We start from the raw sequence: 17,119 nt of genomic DNA on the forward strand, positions 1-17,119 counted from the left end.
TCCTGTATTATTGCCGGACCTCTAGGAGATCGGCCGCAGTTTTGTGATATACAGAGATCGCTTTCACGTGTTCTAGCGGCCGGCCCCTGTGGTTGTAGGCCCATGGTTGTAATCGTATTTAAAATGCACAATAAAGTTTTTTATAAAAAAAATTTTTTTAAAAACTACATCAACTTACATGACACACATTGAAGTGGGAGTCATCTACATTAGTGATATTATCAGGATGTCCCCTATCCTGCTATGGCATAAGGTTTGGGTTACGAAAGAAACCACGCTGAATAGAGACCTAATCAGCGACTGTCTGGCATTGGACGGGGTAGCTAACATCAGATGGCTATCTTACGTGAGAAACTTGTTCATTGAATTAGGTCATCCAGAGTTCTTTGACAAGCCTACCACCTTAGAAGGGATTACTAGATCCCCACTGAAAAAGATGGTGGCCACTCACCTCAATACCATCAGATGGAATCATGAAAAATCTAAAAATACTGTGCTCAAATTCAGGAAATTACACCTTGCAAGGGATTACAACTTTACCTCGTCCTGGTCCGGAGCCCTTACTCCCGCATGTTGTTGACACGCTTTAGATTGGGTACCTTTTTCCGTATGGTCACTCTACCAACTTGTAACGATTGGTCTGCTGCCAAACTAATTTGCCCTTGTGATAACAGTTCACCCCAATCGAACATTCACTTTGCGTTATTTTGTAAATTTTATATGAATCCCAGAAAGCTATTTTTGCTACCAATCCTTAAATCCTGGGGTATTCGTACATGTAGATCAGCATTCGTGAAACTTCTACAACTAGGAGATGAACATGTTATTTATGCCGTCTCATGTTTTTTAAAAGCTGCCATAAAAGTCAGAAGTTCCCTGTAATTGGCTCTGCTTGATAATACAATATTAATGTAATTTCCTTGTTTTTAATGATTTTTTATTAGATGACTAAAGATTTTTTTTAGATATCAATCAAGCCTATTCTGTATAGTATGGATTGTATTCGGTCTATTTTTCAAATTTGTAAAAATGTGATTTTATGCTTTTATGATTTTAAATCAAAAATCGAATAAAGCTTGTTTTGATTTGATTTGACCACAAGCAATCATGGTTTGGTAATGGACAGAGGCAGGTGGTAGTATAGCCAACCCTATTTGGCTTTTGGCTAGGATTCAATTATTTGCGAGGAGAGGAAAAACAGTCTGACAACTTAATAGGATCTGTCTAGATTTAGATGTTTAATAACTGTGAGGTACAAGGCTGGAGTTAGATTTGACTTTTATTCTTTTGTTTCATCCACTACTCTGAAAAGTGCTTATGGAGCTTCAACAGGAAGCAGTGAACATACACACCTTCACATATACAAATGCAAAAGATACTACTTTTGTCCAACTCCACTGATCTGGGGGACAAATGAAGTCGGTCAACCCAGGTCATAAGAATAAGGGGGCTTTGAAACCTCAATAGTCAATATACAAACGGTGGTGCGTGCCCAAAAGAATTTTCATTCAAAACAAAGTTGATGAAACAAACTAATGAATGGACTGAATGTAAATTTCACATACTGTTCTAAGCCAAACTCTACGGTGTAAAATTTAAGGATAAACTATATGTTGCAGGGCAGGCAATGGTAAAACCCTCCACAAACAAAAGAAAGCTAAGTAAATAACATTCCAATTGGATACTCCATAAGGTCATCTTATCACACCATGAATGATCACCTCCCTGCAGTTTTATAGATTTCTTCAACACAGCACAAAAATTAATACATTAACACTTAAGCACTGTGACCACAGGGTAAGCTACCACAGGGTAGGCCACCCCAACCCATAACGCATACAGGGAATTTATAGAACAACTGTCAGTTTATTTTTTAGTAATGGGCATACCAGTCACCAAATCCTGGTGATGTCTATATGGCTAATTGCAATTTTATTTTTATTAATGGCTACATTTTTACATTATCTTGCAAAGGTCAAGTTTAATTCAGAAAGTCTATTGTTGAGAATGTGATCGGGAAGATGTTCTGAGAGTAATACATAGAATATAGATTTTTTTTCGATTTATATTTTATTTGTGCCCTTTTATGCTTGCATATCCGTGTCAAGTTTTGAAAACCTGTTACCTGCAAAATCTGTTCCTGCAAACCCATACCTTTATAAACAACTAGAAATGCAAATAGCAAAACTAGGTTAAATTATAAGCAATTAAATAACAACCATTTTTCTATACATGCGTGAATCTGTCCCAACAACGATGGAAGGTCTATGGTTTGTCAAGGGCAGTTCCCTTGGACGAGTAATGTACATCTGAACCTTGTTCCTTTGCCTAGGGGCATGATATTCGTTAGTGACACAATCAGAAACCTGAACCCATTTCCAGCAATGTAAAGGAAACTTATTTTGGACAAAAATTGTCACTCAAGTGCTTTACCGGAGTTGAATAACAGCAGTTACTTATGAGGAAAGCAGCAATTGAATGGGGTGGCTCCGATTACCGTTTCAGATAAATCTAAACACACTGACATAATACAGCTGCTATTTACCGGCATGGATGTAAACTCTTGACATGCTTTAAAGGACTATTAACAGTACAAGCCGCTGCTTTAATGATTCTTGTACATGCCTGGCTAGAGGACTATTACTGGTCCCAGCTTGACGAAGTACAGTCAGTTCATGTAGCGAAGTTGTAAGATTTGAAATAATTTATGGACACTTTCTCACATTTAAGAGGTTTCAAACAAGTTAACCCCTGTCTAAACGATCTTTCCAGTTAGAATTTATCCCTCAGAGCCAGGGCTTCCTTATCTGAAAAAAGAAAGAAAATATAACACATTTCCCATGGCAATATCTGAATCTCAAATGTGTTTCACATGGAACTACAGCATGTCCGGTTACCATGTTTGACACATTAGCTCCACTTTGGAGAAATATGCTTTGAGTGCACTAGCATTGGGCAACTGTTCAAGATGTCAAAATACACTTGCATCACAAGAAGGATCGCACGTCTGTCGTGGTCAATGAAGAGCGCACAGTGTAGTAAGAAGAGATACCGCTTAAAGCTGCATCCATGATGGGCTTTTCTTGAGTTTCCTCCCCTCCAAAAGTTCTGTTACCACCAATGCAATGCCATTTGATCCTCCCTGTTGGCTTCAGCTATTTCATGCATTGCTCCTTGTACACAAGTCCTCTTTCTGTTGGAATGACTACTTTCACAATGTTTCTATAAGTATAAAGTATCCTCTTGAGGTGGCTGGATTCCTGGTAGTACAAGTCCTGCCATCAGCTGGTCCTGGTGCCAGAGATGCTCTGCCAGTCCATTCAGCACATGTGACACATCAGCCAGCCCTGCCCTGCCATCTAGCGTCTGTCCATCTGAAAGGCGGGGTCCATTAACACTCTTCATCCTCAGCAGGGGGAGGCGCCAGGTGCGCTGGAATTCAGCTAGGTCACGCTCGGTCACATCAGCATGCATGTACTGATCAAATCTGAAAGCTCGGTTAAGGACAATCCCTTGGTTTACTCTTCCCACCCTGAGGTCCCTCCCAGGTCATTATACCCACCAATCCAAACAACTATATACATTGACCTTCCCTCTGTGTACTGGCTGCCCTATCACCAAGCACTTGGCCACAAATTCCAATACTAATACTCGCCAACTTTTCTTCATGGCATTTAATCTCCATTTAATCTGTATTTAGACAGTGTAGACTATATTCTAGTATCCAGGCACTCCACCATCACCTCCACTCCGCAGCTCTGTCAAGCTTATTTGAGCCATTTCGATTCACAATTATTCCAATACAATTGTAATTTTCCTCTGTTGTGACAACTCAGCTGGTGAAGGCATCTAATGTAGCATACAGACGAACTACATATACCAGTTTTTTACCTGGCAAAACAACTGCAGTCATTCAAAGTACCAGTTGAGCAAAGTGAGTTTGAACATCCCTGGATTTGCTATTTCTCAACTGTGCATTATTTGCAACATTTTACTACTATCCAGCACCCACTATTTCTTCCTTAGTACTTTCCAAATCCACCAGGGTGTGCCTCTAATTCTTCACTCAATGATACATTCTGCCATCACTGTGCCACCCTTGCTGCCTCAAACATAACACTCCCCTCCAACAATTCTCTTCCCACTCACCCATGTCCACACCCCAAAGAATCTTCTTCCTCACCCAATATCAAACATATATCTCTATGTCATCCGTGATGTCATTTGAAATGTCATCAGTGATATAATTCAAAATGCAATGAGGGATGTAATATGTGAGGTCATAAGCAGTGCATGATGGGGTCACAAGTTATAGTTAGCTCAATGAAATATAATTGGTGAATTTCAGTGCTTTTTTATTTGTAACTAATTTCAACACCTAACTATATCATCACTTTAACCCATGGGTACTCGCAAACATGTACTCGCAAACATTTTCCCAGGAGGGCCACAAAGTTTGGTCTGTGATGTGACAGAGGGCCGAATTGATGCCAGCAAGGTGGTGGTCGGGGACTGGGAGGCCAGGGTGGCGATTTTGGCAAGGTGATTGTAGGGGAAGTGAAGCTTGTACATCTACTGTGATTTGCACAATGTTAAACTAAAAGCTTGGGATTAATCCCACCTTCTTCATTTAACCAAGTTGTGTGATCCTAGGCAATTATTACCTCCTTTTTCTTCATTAGCACATACATGACTTCTGGATGTGCTACAAGCACTTCTGTGGTTGATTAAATATACTATGATATTCATTTATATTCGAAACCCTGGCGACCCAAAGAGTTCACATAACGGACTTGTTTCTTAGTTCACTATTGGCATTGTTGTCAGGGTGGAGGGAAGAATGAAGGTTTCTAAATTTATGCTTTAAAACTATCATTTAAAAAGAATACTTATCAGTGCACTGATATAATCTGATGTACCACAGTGAAACAGTTCTGCATGTAAACTTTTTGAATTTTGAAAAGATTTGATCATACCTTTACACTTTTGCTGCAGGAGGTCTTTAAAAATGAAGGCCATTCTAAAGTTAAGCAGTGCAGGATAACCTGGTTACTTCCTTTCTTTAACTTCAATTAACCAGTAAATAAGTTCTTACCCATTTATTAAGCATTTTTGTTAATGTTGGTATTGAGTCGAGTAAACACCAGCCCGATGACACTGTTGACCAGGGGGCAGCATGTTAAGTTTAGGAGGGCCGGATGCAGCCCCGGGGCTGTACTTGGTGTATCACTGCTTTAACACTTGGATTTCTCAGTGGATTTCTATTTTTTTTTTAAACAACCTAAGATCTTATTACAACATCTAACTATAACCTCTCTCTAACCTGTGTTTTTTCTGTGAATTTCTGGAGATTTTAATCATACTAAGCCAACTTATCCACTTCGGCTATGTACAGTGGGGGCTTTGCAAACACCTCCAGTCGGTGGCCAAACCCTGCAGTGGTAAGCGGTCAATCCCCATTGTGCACAGCCTATGTCCTGCGCAATGTCAGTTGGACACAGGGCCTGTTGCTCCAAGACCCTCCCGTCTGAGCTCCATTTGTGTGCGGTCACTGTACCTCCTTCCTACTCTGTGGTCCACTGTGCTGATCCAGCCCCAAACCCTGCCCCTCCCACCAGCCCTCCAAGGTCAGCATGCAGTCTTTGCCCATCCCATCTGCCCGCAGTTGTCCATGTGCTGCCATTCCCTCCTACCCTTCCCGAGCCCCTCCTGCACTCTTGTCAGCTTGCTGCACATGCCCTCTCACAACTGCTCTCCATTGTCCTTGTGCTGCCACTGCCATTCTCTCCTGCTCTTCATGATCTGTTGTGCTGTCCCTGCCTCTCCCGCCTGCCCTGTGTTGTCAGCTTGCTGCCTCGAACCTCCCTCCTGCCTTTTATGGTCAGCTTGTTGCATCTGGCCTCTCCCTCCTGCCACCAGGGTGCACTGTGCTACCCCTGCCCCCTCCTAGCTGCCCTCAGTGGTCAGCTTGCCATTCCCTGTCCCTCCTGCTTGCCCTCTCTGGTCTGCTGTGCTGGCCCGGTACCTCCATCCGTAATCTGTTTTGCTGCCCCTGTCCCTTCCGCCTGCTCTCAGTGGTCCAATGTTCAGTCCCTCCAACCCAATTTTTTTAATTATGGTGCAGCGGGACTATGTTGGTCCCAACCCTCCAGCTATACCTAATGTAACCTCTCTAAACACAAATTTCTCGAAAATGGCTGAACGGATTTATGCCAAATCACAAAAATAACTGAGTTAAGTTTTACCTTTTTGTCAAAATTGGTGTAATTTCATTCAGCAGTTTTCTCCATGGTGCCAACTGAATTTTCTTATCGGAATGGACATTTCAGGACCCACCTCCCGGACTCCCTTTTTCGTAAACAATGGAATATGAATATATACATCAAGTAAGCCCAGCACTCGTTTGGGTGAGTCTCTGAGGAAAATCTGAAAGCATTGTTATCACATAGCGCCTTTTATATATCAACAAATTTGGGCATCCGTCCATCTATCATTCCTTATCTTCATTCTTTCATCCTTTGTCACTGCTCTCTAGCCACCTTTCTTCTTCATCCATCCTTTTCTCCATCATACAGTCCATCAATGCCTCCATCCATCTGTAACTATCCACCCAGTAGATCTACCCATTCACCCATCCATCCTTTGTTCTAACCATCCAACTTTTTCTCTCCCTCGTATCTTCGTTTCTATGCTCACTTGTTTCAGTTCCTCACATGCGCCACAGAACTTTCATGTTATTCTCTTGTGGTAGTATTTATGAGTTTCTATTTGGAGACCATTGTCAATGAACAAAGTATGAGGAACCAGAAACAACATTTTACAGGTTTCATATTACCATTACTACTTGGCGATACCCACTCCCAGCCCAAGCAGCTAATGTGGAGGATTCACGACTCTCTTTCTTCTTAGCAGAAAGTGAGTGGCCATAATGATCGCAACTTTATTTCTGAATATTTTGATCATTGTGGTCGCAGTCATCCAGCCCCATTGTTCAGTAAAATCTGTGCTGTTCCATTATTTATTTAGATGATGAGAATTTGTATATATTCATATTGGCTCCGACTATTGAAATCAGTCATAAAGTGACAGAAAAGCTTTAGCATTTGTGGTGGACATCTTCTGTAACATTGGTAGTGACACAGGGAGTGATGGCCTTTAACGTCTTTCTTACCCTGTATAGAGGCACTCCCAATGCAGCCTCAGGCATTACTAAGGCTCTACAACCACACAAGCAGAATTTTAGAGAACATTTGACGTGGCCTGCAACAGAAAAGTAAGCACTGCCAAAATATTAACTCCATCCATGCTCATGACGAGCTGAGCTCGTCATGAGCCGTGGAACGCTCACACGCGGGGATAAATCCCCTGCTGTGCTGAGCGTTCCACGGGTGTGGTCATGACGAGCTCAGCTCGTCATGAGCACACGAGCACTGTGCCTCGTGACGAGCTCAGAGGCGCTGTGCAGGCCCCCCGCCCCCCAGCACAGCTGGGGAATTACCCCCGCTGCGAAGGGGTTAAAATATAGTTTAGACTCAAGATGAGGCAGAGCTTAAACCAACAATTCTTCTGCAGCAGAATATCCAGATTGGAAGCAGATCTACAGGGTGCTGCCTTTCTGCCACCAAGGTCTGAGGAATGGCTTCTGAAGGTAGCTCTTCAGTGAAGGTTCTCATTTAAGCAATCATACCCTATGATTAGATAGAGAGTGTTGGGGTCATGAAGTACAAACTGCCACTAATGCTTCATAATCAAAAGACCTTTTTAAGAGTAAATATATTCGTTGTAGCTGAGTGGGGAAAATACCACACATAGTTGCAAGAAAAGAGGGCCCTGCAAAGCGCATCACCCAGGACCAAAAACATGTCTCCCCTGCTACCAGCTGTGAACTCTTATCACCAATTGCCCTCAAACTGACAAACTGGAAATTCTGGTGGTTTTAAGCTTCGTGCTGTGGGCTCAAAGTACCCTGCTTGACATATGAGATGGTCTTGAGCTACTCACTGAATGAAAGGATACTTGGTGCCAATTACTATTTTCACAATGTGTTCAGACTCCTCAGCCACCCGAGAGATCTGATTGGGTAAATCATCAAAGGATGACCGGTCGGTGAACGAGAAGAGGAAGAGGATGGCATCTGCCTTCTCCTTACAGGCCTAAAAAAAAAAAGACAGGGTGGGAGTAAGATGGAAGATAAAGGCGAGAGAGAGAAAAAAGCTGTATAGTGACAAAGAGACCGAGTAAAAAAAAAGTACCATAACACACTGAATACTTCCCTACATGCCAACAGTTATGAACACACCAGTTTATCAGGATTTAACTGAAAGCCCCCAGTGGACATTAGTGCCCTCACCTGCCAGGAAAATATGACTTACAGTTTTAGACAAGACTACGCGACTTCCGGAGGCGCCAAACCTACAGCAATCTTTATAGAGCCTTTTCCTCCTGAAAAATGTGGCTTAGGAAGTCTGCTGCCCTCTTCATCCTCCCCAATAGGTGTAATCTAACAGTAGGACAAGACACCTTTCTTAACTGGCCACGGACTACTCTCTTTCCTCATTAGAATGTTACTGAACTTTGTGAACACGATCCTAACTTTTCCCTGCAACTGTAAAGGGGTACATCTGCTCCCCACAGCAGACACATAGCAGCCGAAAATTAATGATTTCGCTGAGTAGGCCAACTTCTCTCGACCTCTAAAAACAGTATCACAAATACTAGCAAAGTATAGCGAGTATCATTATAGAACCCACTTCCTTCCACTCCAGAAGCTTGCACACTTATCAGAATGATGAAGGATCGGGTCTTCTTCGACCTCTAATCATCCCCCCTCTCTCACACACACACACACACACACACACACACGCACACACACACACACACACACGAGCGCGCGCGCGCACATACACACACACAGGTGCAAGGACACTTACTGGCAGGATATGGTCAAACTTTTTGAGCGTGGCTTCCCCGCAGTCCCAGAACTGTAGCTTGAAGATAACTGCTCTCTCACTGTCTCTCAGCTTCACCGGCCAGAACACTGTTGTAGTCTGAATCCCTGGAAGTGCAACCAAAGTTGTTATCACCGACAGCCAAGATTCTCAACTGAGTTGGTTTACTTCATACAGAGACTATCACGTTCCAACACTATGCTGCTCAAAATGTTTATCATTGTGAGTTGCCAATGGTCACAAAGTATCACATGCAATTTAATGGCGGCTGACTTTAAAATGTTAAGACTCAAGGAAAAGCTGTAACAGCCAATTTAACATATTTACAAACATCAAAAAAAGAAAATGAATGAAGAGTAACAAATATGCTTTTGCCTTGTATTGAACATACACAAGTTTAAAAGTATGTACATATGTGACAGGCGTTTTCCACTTGGAACAAACTATCACCCCGTGCTGACCAAGTTTAAGTAAAAAATTATTTCACAGGTAAAAGATCTAAGGAGCTTGCCTTCTGGTCAAGCTGCAGAAGGAAATCGAATAATTTTAAATTCACAATATCCACTACTGATGCAACTTCATGATTAACAGTTCTGTGGGCACTGAATATAGAAACTATGCCAACAGTGAACTGAGCAATCATATAATAAAAATCCTATGTGAAAGAGATTTCAGCAAGTGATAACCATATGGCAGGCAGCCAAAGATTAAGAAAGAGATGGTGTCTTTGAATATGCACAGCAGTCTGAAAAAGCATTAATGTAGGTGTTACTATTCCAAGAGAAAAGGAATCAATAAAAGTTGGTACTGGGTGTTTAGCAGTAGCAACCACTGTTTTTATAGTATTTGGACACTCGAGGCTCCGCCATTCAGCCTTTTTCCATTGCCAACTCCTTAGAGAGAAATTGTGAGCAAATGTTTTATCTGTAATACCCACAAACACCCAATATGGAAAATTACATCAAAGACTTTATAAGATAGTTGGGCAAGAGGTTGCCAAGAAGGTGGACATTGGAAATGTAGGGGACTTGCTATCAGACATGAATGAAGTGCAACCGAACACTGGAAAACATGGAGGAAAGCTCAGAGCTCAATCAACACTACATACCACAAACAGACTAAAGAGTTGGGTAAAGCAGAGAATAGTAGGAGAAAGCAGCGAGGACACAGGTCAAAATATGTATTCACAGAATGTTTATTACGAGAAACCATAAAGAGAATCATTAATGCAAACACGTGATATTCAGCAAGTGTCTTCGCAAACAATGGGATTGTTAAAAATTATGGAGAAGAAATCCAATCATAGGTTGGAAAAATATTAGCTAATCGGATGGATTAATAATTACTATAGTGTACTGTCAACATAAAATCATCATACTACTTTACCTAAACTAAGGAAAGAAGAGGGATGTGTCATTCCATCATTTGGATAGCACTGCATGCATCATTTCTAATTGTGGATTTTATCTTTACTAATTGTGGATTTTATCTTTACATTCAAGTACAACTAATCAGATCAGAGGAAATGAATGAAGCAGCAATACAAAACAATGCTGCTCTTTAAGACCAATAAATCTCTGTATCAAGACATAATACACATTTACCTCTGAAAAGCGTTTGCACCTAGGTACCATGCACAGTTAGAAAATACAGTATGCCCCTCCCATTGAGTTTATACATTGCATGTTCCCTTCTTGTTCCAATCAGTGTTTCACTGACCTTAAAAATGTCAATTCCACTCTCGCAGGACACAGATCTAATGCCACAAACCAGTATGGACTGCTTTCCTCCTTTCACAAGTGCCTTAAAGTCTGGCCTCTGCCACCAAGAGCATCTGCGGTCTCTCCCAGTCAAACAACGTTGCCTGCCTCAGCAATCTCTCCGATTATGGTATTGTATTGTATTGCAGCATTTATAAAGCACTTACTAACCCTATGTGAGGTGCACTAGCGCTTGCCTACATGGGTTGCACGTTACACTGTGTGGGATGTGCGGTGGGAAGGTTGTCTTTGTTTTGAACCTATGTGGGAAGTGTTTCCATGTAATGCGTGAAGACCATGCACAATGACCAGTCATCCTATTATGGGATGTAGCATATAGCAGTGTGGTGAATGATCCAGTGTGAGAGACATACGCACAGTTTTACGGTTTTCAAAATGTCAGCAGCTTTGAACAACTCTGCAGGTCCCGTTATGGTATTTCTTATGATATCGGTTTAGCTGGTTGCTGCCCTGGATTGTCTAATCTGAGTGTTTGTGTACAGTGCTGGTCCTGAGTTGGCATGATTGAAGGGAGACTAAAGTGAGGAGATCTATAGAGACATGCGTTTTTATTACCATCCCATATCGGAGTGTCTTTGAGAGCTGTAAAGAAGCAATCTGATTGTATACATATTTGGGACCTGCAGTGGTGGACTACATTAAAACCCTGCAAATTGACCTGCAATGTGTGACTGAACTCTTCATTGATTCCATGCCTGTTCATTTGGTGGTTTGGTTTTTGTCTGTACAGTGCTGGTGATGGATAATCCTCATAGCAGATATGTTGTATGTGATTTTAAAAGGTACAAGTTATAATTTGAGGCTGACCCCTGCATACCATGATGTTAGTACTATTGTGGACCATAACGGTTATATATGCATGTACATAAATATATAACGCACATAGAACCTCACGTCAGCCCTTCTTAGCTTACCTGTATATCAAGTTGTTTTTAATTTGTGGGTTTTACGATTAAGATTGTGCTTGAGGGTGCAGCTGTTTTCTGGGCTTTGATACCGGGGTGTTGGTGGTGCAGTTATGTAGGGAACAGCCATGTTTTCAACTGTCTACTGAAGTGTATATGCTCCTGTGTGCTTCTAATGTTTGCTCTTAGCGAGTTTCAGAGCTTGCCAGCTTGTACTGAGAAAGCAGTGCCTCCTACAGATGTCTTATGGTAAGGTGGTATGATGAGTGGTAGGATAAGTGGTGCAAGCCTGGAGTGTAGTGTTTTATTTGGTGTGTACTGCTGATATTTATCCTGTAGGTAGAATGATCCTTTCCTTAGGTGGCTCTGTGGCTAATGCAGAGTTCCTTGAACATTGCTATTCTAGCTGCAGGAAGCCAGTGGAGCAACTGCAGGACTGAAGTCATGAGTTCTCTTGGGTAAAGGCAGAGAAGCAGCCTTGCAGCAGTATTTTGCACGATTGTATTTGGCATATGATGACTGCGGGTGCACCAATGTGTAGGTTATTGGCACAGTCAAGCTTGGAGATTACAAGTGTGAGTATGCAAGGTTTGGAAAGATGCAAAGTAGTGTTTGCATCGCGAACCAGCCACTGTCTGTGACGTTAGCATACACTATTAAGGCTAAGTCTGAATCCATATTTAATCCTAGGTTTTCAACTTCTATTTATGTTGTTGGGGGGGGGGGGGCGTTAAGTTCCTTACGCCATATGGTGGCAGGCTGGGCCTTTTGCCATTGTCCGCAGGTCATAATTTCTGTCTTTGTAGTATTGCACTTTATTGCATGGAGGCAGTTATCAGGTTATGAATCGTATAGGTCTTTGGGGCTATATGTTTTAAAATGATTTAAGTAGCAATTGCATAGTTGTAACAGGTGAGGTTGTATAATATGAGCAGATTTGGTAAAGTTGTAGCGTTGATATTAAATAATACAGAGGATACAATGGATCCTTGAGGAACGTCACAGTGTTGTGTGTGAGGAGGTGATCTGAAAGGTTGTAGGTAGTCAACACTTTGTCGGTCTGTGAGGTAAGAAGCAATTTGATGTAGCACCTGCACTGCAAGGAAGCGCTTTAAAAGAAACTTAAACACCACAACAAACAAGAGAACATTGAGAAGCTTAACAATATCCATAGCATTGCAGCATTTGGAGCATAAAAATCAATGTGTAAGTCATGTTAATCAACAGGGAGCTAACAAGGAGCAACTGGAATGGATAAGAGTCACATAAAATTAGTCACCTGTGGTCTCGTGATGAACAACAGGCACCTCCAATCCAGCAAGCTTAGCTACCATCGCAGTCTTCCCGACGCTGCTTTTCCCAGAGACAAAAATCTTATAGCTAGCAGTGTCAGCAGCTACCTGTGGGGGAAGCACTGGCCTTTCAATTAGTCCTGCATGAAGAAGATAGCAGAGAAATGAGAAACAACGGCAGAACAGCAGTTGAGGCAAAACATGAAAAACAAGTACTAGGGACACTGCAGAAAATCTGAGATGTGGATCATGGCACTGAGAAGGGCTTAATGGGGGAAATTCAATTACCACTAACATACTACTATTCAACAAAGCGTTCTTTACTTACTTACATATCAAAGTCTTTAAACTTCAAATACCACATACATTGCTGACCAATTGCACTTTAACGTAGTCTGAAACATTCTTTCACCATTGGCTCCAGACACTCCTGTATCTCTATGTCCCTTATCACTGCCCTTCTACACTTCAATGAAGTCTCATGCAATCCTTCCTACTGGTTTCATAATACTCATTGGTGTTGCAAGAGTTTGTTTTAGTATACATTTCACACAGTTTCACCCATAGTTCTCAATGCAACAAATAATTCCCTACACGTGAATAGTGTGTGTGGCGATAAGAATCACCCACGCTTTCTCTTGAATCAAATCTTAAAATTTGCTTTTCCAAATGGGAAGGAAGGAACACTAAGACAAACAGAATTCCATGTTGCCATCACAAGGCAACAGGAGTCCCCGAATCAGCTAACTTCAAATTGACACTCAATCAGGATACTGAGAGAGACGTGGCAAGAGTATTTATTAAAACATAAATACTCAAGTTGCACAACAGAACTATTAATATTCTGACTACAAAGAGCAAAACACTAGAACATCTCAAAACAGTAAACCAACCAAAATACCTCTGATCTGGACACCATAGACTCTCTTCCCACTCATTTGCAGATGTGAGGGATCTTGTATCACATCTCCACTAGATGAACCAGAATCATTAAGGCCTTACTGTCTTTATCCCTTGTGCTGGGAATTTAAATTCAAGCTTCGAACTTGATGGTGGAAACATCCTGATGAATCTAAGAGGGTTTGGCACAAATCAGATTTGGCTAGGGGTGGGTCCATCAGCAGCTCTTGATGCCAACAATCTAATGGTGAATCCCTACAGCCTACAAGGAAAACATGCCTATCCGATGGTCAGGAGGCACACAGCTGATTTGCACAATATTGCCTCCTCCCTGCCCACCTTCTACAAAGGCCTGCTCCGGTCAATATATACAAAGTAATGAAAGACATAACGGACATATACTGGTAAACTAAGGGGTGATGCTGGAGTACTATGCTTCTTAACCTATAAATTAAAGGTAATAAAGTATAGTCCAATGAATTGTAAACCAGAAAATCACTTTTGTGAAAGACAACTCACTTGCCATACTCACTCTAATACCATTTTATAATAAATAAAATAAAACAAGAATTGGCAAAGCTAATAAGGTTACGCCGATAAGATTTATTGGCTTTGCTAATTCTTTTTTTTAGCCATGTTGACCAGCATGGCTAAAAAACAAAAATGTTAAAAGATGGGACCGCTGCTGCTTTTTGAAGACAGGTACATGCATGCAATACTCACGATGGGTCTACAAAATGACAGATTTTATTATTGGCTCATCGATAAATTTAAAAAAGGTAACAAGAAAGTTCTGTTTTAGCATGTAGTCCGAAAGGCATTAAAAAAAAAGATAATGGATAAGCGGGTTGCGGGAGCGAGTTGGGGAGAAGGGTTGACGCAATATGGGGAAAGAAGGAACACTGTAGGTGGGGGGAGAAGCAACAAGGTGAGCGTGGGAGAAGCAACAATGGGGAGTGTATGCCAGGGAGAAGGTTACTCACAAGGAAGAGACTACTCCAGAAAGTTAGAAAAATGTGGATGGGCTGGTACGAAGAGGATAAAGGATAACAGATGCGAGTGCATGAGTTACAGAGATCAGAGATGGGAAGAACATGAGACGTGTGGCTGCGATGGACTAACCTGAGGATACTGGTCCGGGAAAAGAAACTTGCTGTTTCCCAATATTTTCTAAAAACATTTTTCAATACAACTGCAGGACTAGAATACAGAGGTGCCCCCGGGGGAGGAGGTGGGGTGAAGGGGGTTGGGGAAGGATGGATGTTATAATTATGAAGCTTACTTTGGGTAATGTTTGTTTATTGCAAATAAACTAAAAAGGCTAATTTAAAAAAAACTATGGAGAGAGAACACGGGTGAAAGAGAGCAAGGTGGAGTGCTGAGGGCCTCTTATGGGGTGAGGGGGCAGAAGCCAAATGGGTGCAGGTGTGAGAGAGAAGCACTCGGGCAAGAGAGAGTGAGGAAGAGAAAAGCACATGTAGGAGACAGCTGGAAAACACAGGCACTTTCATAGAATGCTTAAATAAAATAGTTCCATGAACGCAAGCATATAAGCCAGACGGTCAACGAGATGGTAAAGAGCCTATGTTCCATGGGAGGGTCAAACACAAATTGGACAAGCTGAAACAAGAAAAAGACATCCAATAAAAAGAAAGCAAATAAGAATGACAGCAAAGCCAACCAAATTTAAGCAATGGATGGGCTGCAAGCCATTTCATGCTCTTCTTAAGCCCACAATATGTCTTTTGCAAACAGACAGCTTACACTGTCTAACAGACTCCACCAAAAAGGAGCCAGACCCTTACCACTATGGCACTGGATGCAAAAGAGCCAGGCTAGAGCATAGTTTACATATGCAGTGCACAAAGCATATTACAAAACAATAATAGAATGTTCCTATAAATATGCTGCATAAACAGCATATGGATTCCAAACTATTACACTTGTGTATAATGAAAATACTGTAGATGGGCTTTAGTTAAATTACAAAAGGGCAAATAATTTAATTGAAGGGGTGTGGGCTTCAAGTTTTTTTTCTCAGACCTAAGGGCCAAACACAGACTGGAAACTGTGAAAAACTGCCTTAAAAAATAAATGAATAAAAAGTGGGGCAGGACGAGGGCAGTACATGTCTTTTGTACGGCTAGTAAAAGTAAATAGACAGGATAAGTACATAGCAGGCAAAATAAATGCAGACAGAGTCAAGACAGCCACAAGCAACTGAAAGATGCACCATGCCATTTTCTTGCAGCTCAATTTACTCTTCAAAATAAACCCACAGAAGACTATCTTCCATTACAATATTCACTTGGCACCCACTGACCGTAAAGTGACAGCAAACAGAATATAATTGGGGAAAGTGTTTCAGGTTTTGGCATACAATGAGCTGTGGTACACCATAAGCTACCCTTGTGCTATGCCATGCTTAATGAGAGAATGTGATCGCTTTGGCTAAGGGCAAAGCATTCACAAGTCCTGTGATTAATCCGTATTTGGTGAGGTTTGGCTATGGCGCAGACAAACACATGTCCACGTATCGAAATATTAGAAATTAAGTTGTGCAAGCCAAACCCAGGATCCTGTATCATAAACATGCTTTCATGGGACTCATTTCTGGAGCACATACCACTCAGCAGGTTAACTAGAAAATGCTGAGGCAGATACCAGTCAAACACTCCTCCTAGGCTCGGGGCCTCCTTAATGGGGAAGTAGGTGCCACTAGGACCTGTGACAACCGTGTCCTCGTATAAACAGGCAGTACCCAGCGTGCATTGTTTGTATTGCCTTTCAATATTTAAAACAAAGGCAGGGATATACCGGGTCAGACCCAGGAATGGCCGGAGAGCAGATATGTTGTCAAGTGTTATGCCGGAGATCAGGTCTGAGATATTATCTGGTTCAGAGCACGCACCTTCACATTAGAAAATCTGCCAAAGAAATTTTAGATATGTCCTTCCAAAACTTAAAACTTTAAAACTTAATCGCGCTGCTGGTAATCGCGCTACAGAGCTGTTAGAGCTCTTTAAATTCGCGCTGCCTACCTAGGTGTCGGCTTCTTAGGCCGGGGAACAGTCAGGCTCACTCGCACCCTAATTGGATTTCACCCGCATTCGGCGGGATACAGACAGCTTAGCGGGTCCGACCGCCATCTTGGGTGGGGTTGAAGGCAGGGAGCACTTCGGGCGCCATCTTGCTTAGGGCAAGGGACGCAGGAGGCGGACTCCCGCACTTGGTGAGCTTATTTAAGCCACCGGGGGTGCGGACAGGTTAGAACTTTTTGCCTACGCGCTCTT

The 17,119-nt window shown here is 42.0% G+C and overlaps 1 protein-coding gene across 2 annotated transcripts in view; it reads right to left on the bottom strand.

Annotated features, from left to right (window-relative positions):
* Positions 1 to 1,261: 1,261 nt before the first annotated feature.
* Positions 1,262 to 17,119, bottom strand: part of CPLANE2 (ciliogenesis and planar polarity effector complex subunit 2) — a 58,719-nt gene continuing 42,861 nt past the window's right edge. The window contains exons 3-6 of one of the 2 annotated variants that reach the window (XM_086921914.1): positions 12,914 to 13,034; positions 8,931 to 9,055; positions 8,017 to 8,153; positions 1,262 to 3,487 (exon numbers count right to left, since the gene is read on the bottom strand). In XM_086921914.1, coding sequence (XP_086778040.1) covers positions 3,223 to 3,487; positions 8,017 to 8,153; positions 8,931 to 9,055; positions 12,914 to 13,034 — 648 coding nt within the window. In that variant the 3' untranslated portion in view covers positions 1,262 to 3,222. Of the gene's footprint in view, positions 3,488 to 8,016; positions 8,154 to 8,930; positions 9,056 to 12,913; positions 13,067 to 17,119 lie in introns of both variants that reach the window. The other variant, XM_086921912.1, reaches the window with a different exon arrangement.

This window comes from Lissotriton vulgaris, chromosome 5, assembly GCF_964263255.1.
Source record: "Lissotriton vulgaris chromosome 5, aLisVul1.2, whole genome shotgun sequence".
In the NCBI taxonomy this organism is placed as follows: Eukaryota; Metazoa; Chordata; class Amphibia; order Caudata; family Salamandridae; genus Lissotriton; species Lissotriton vulgaris.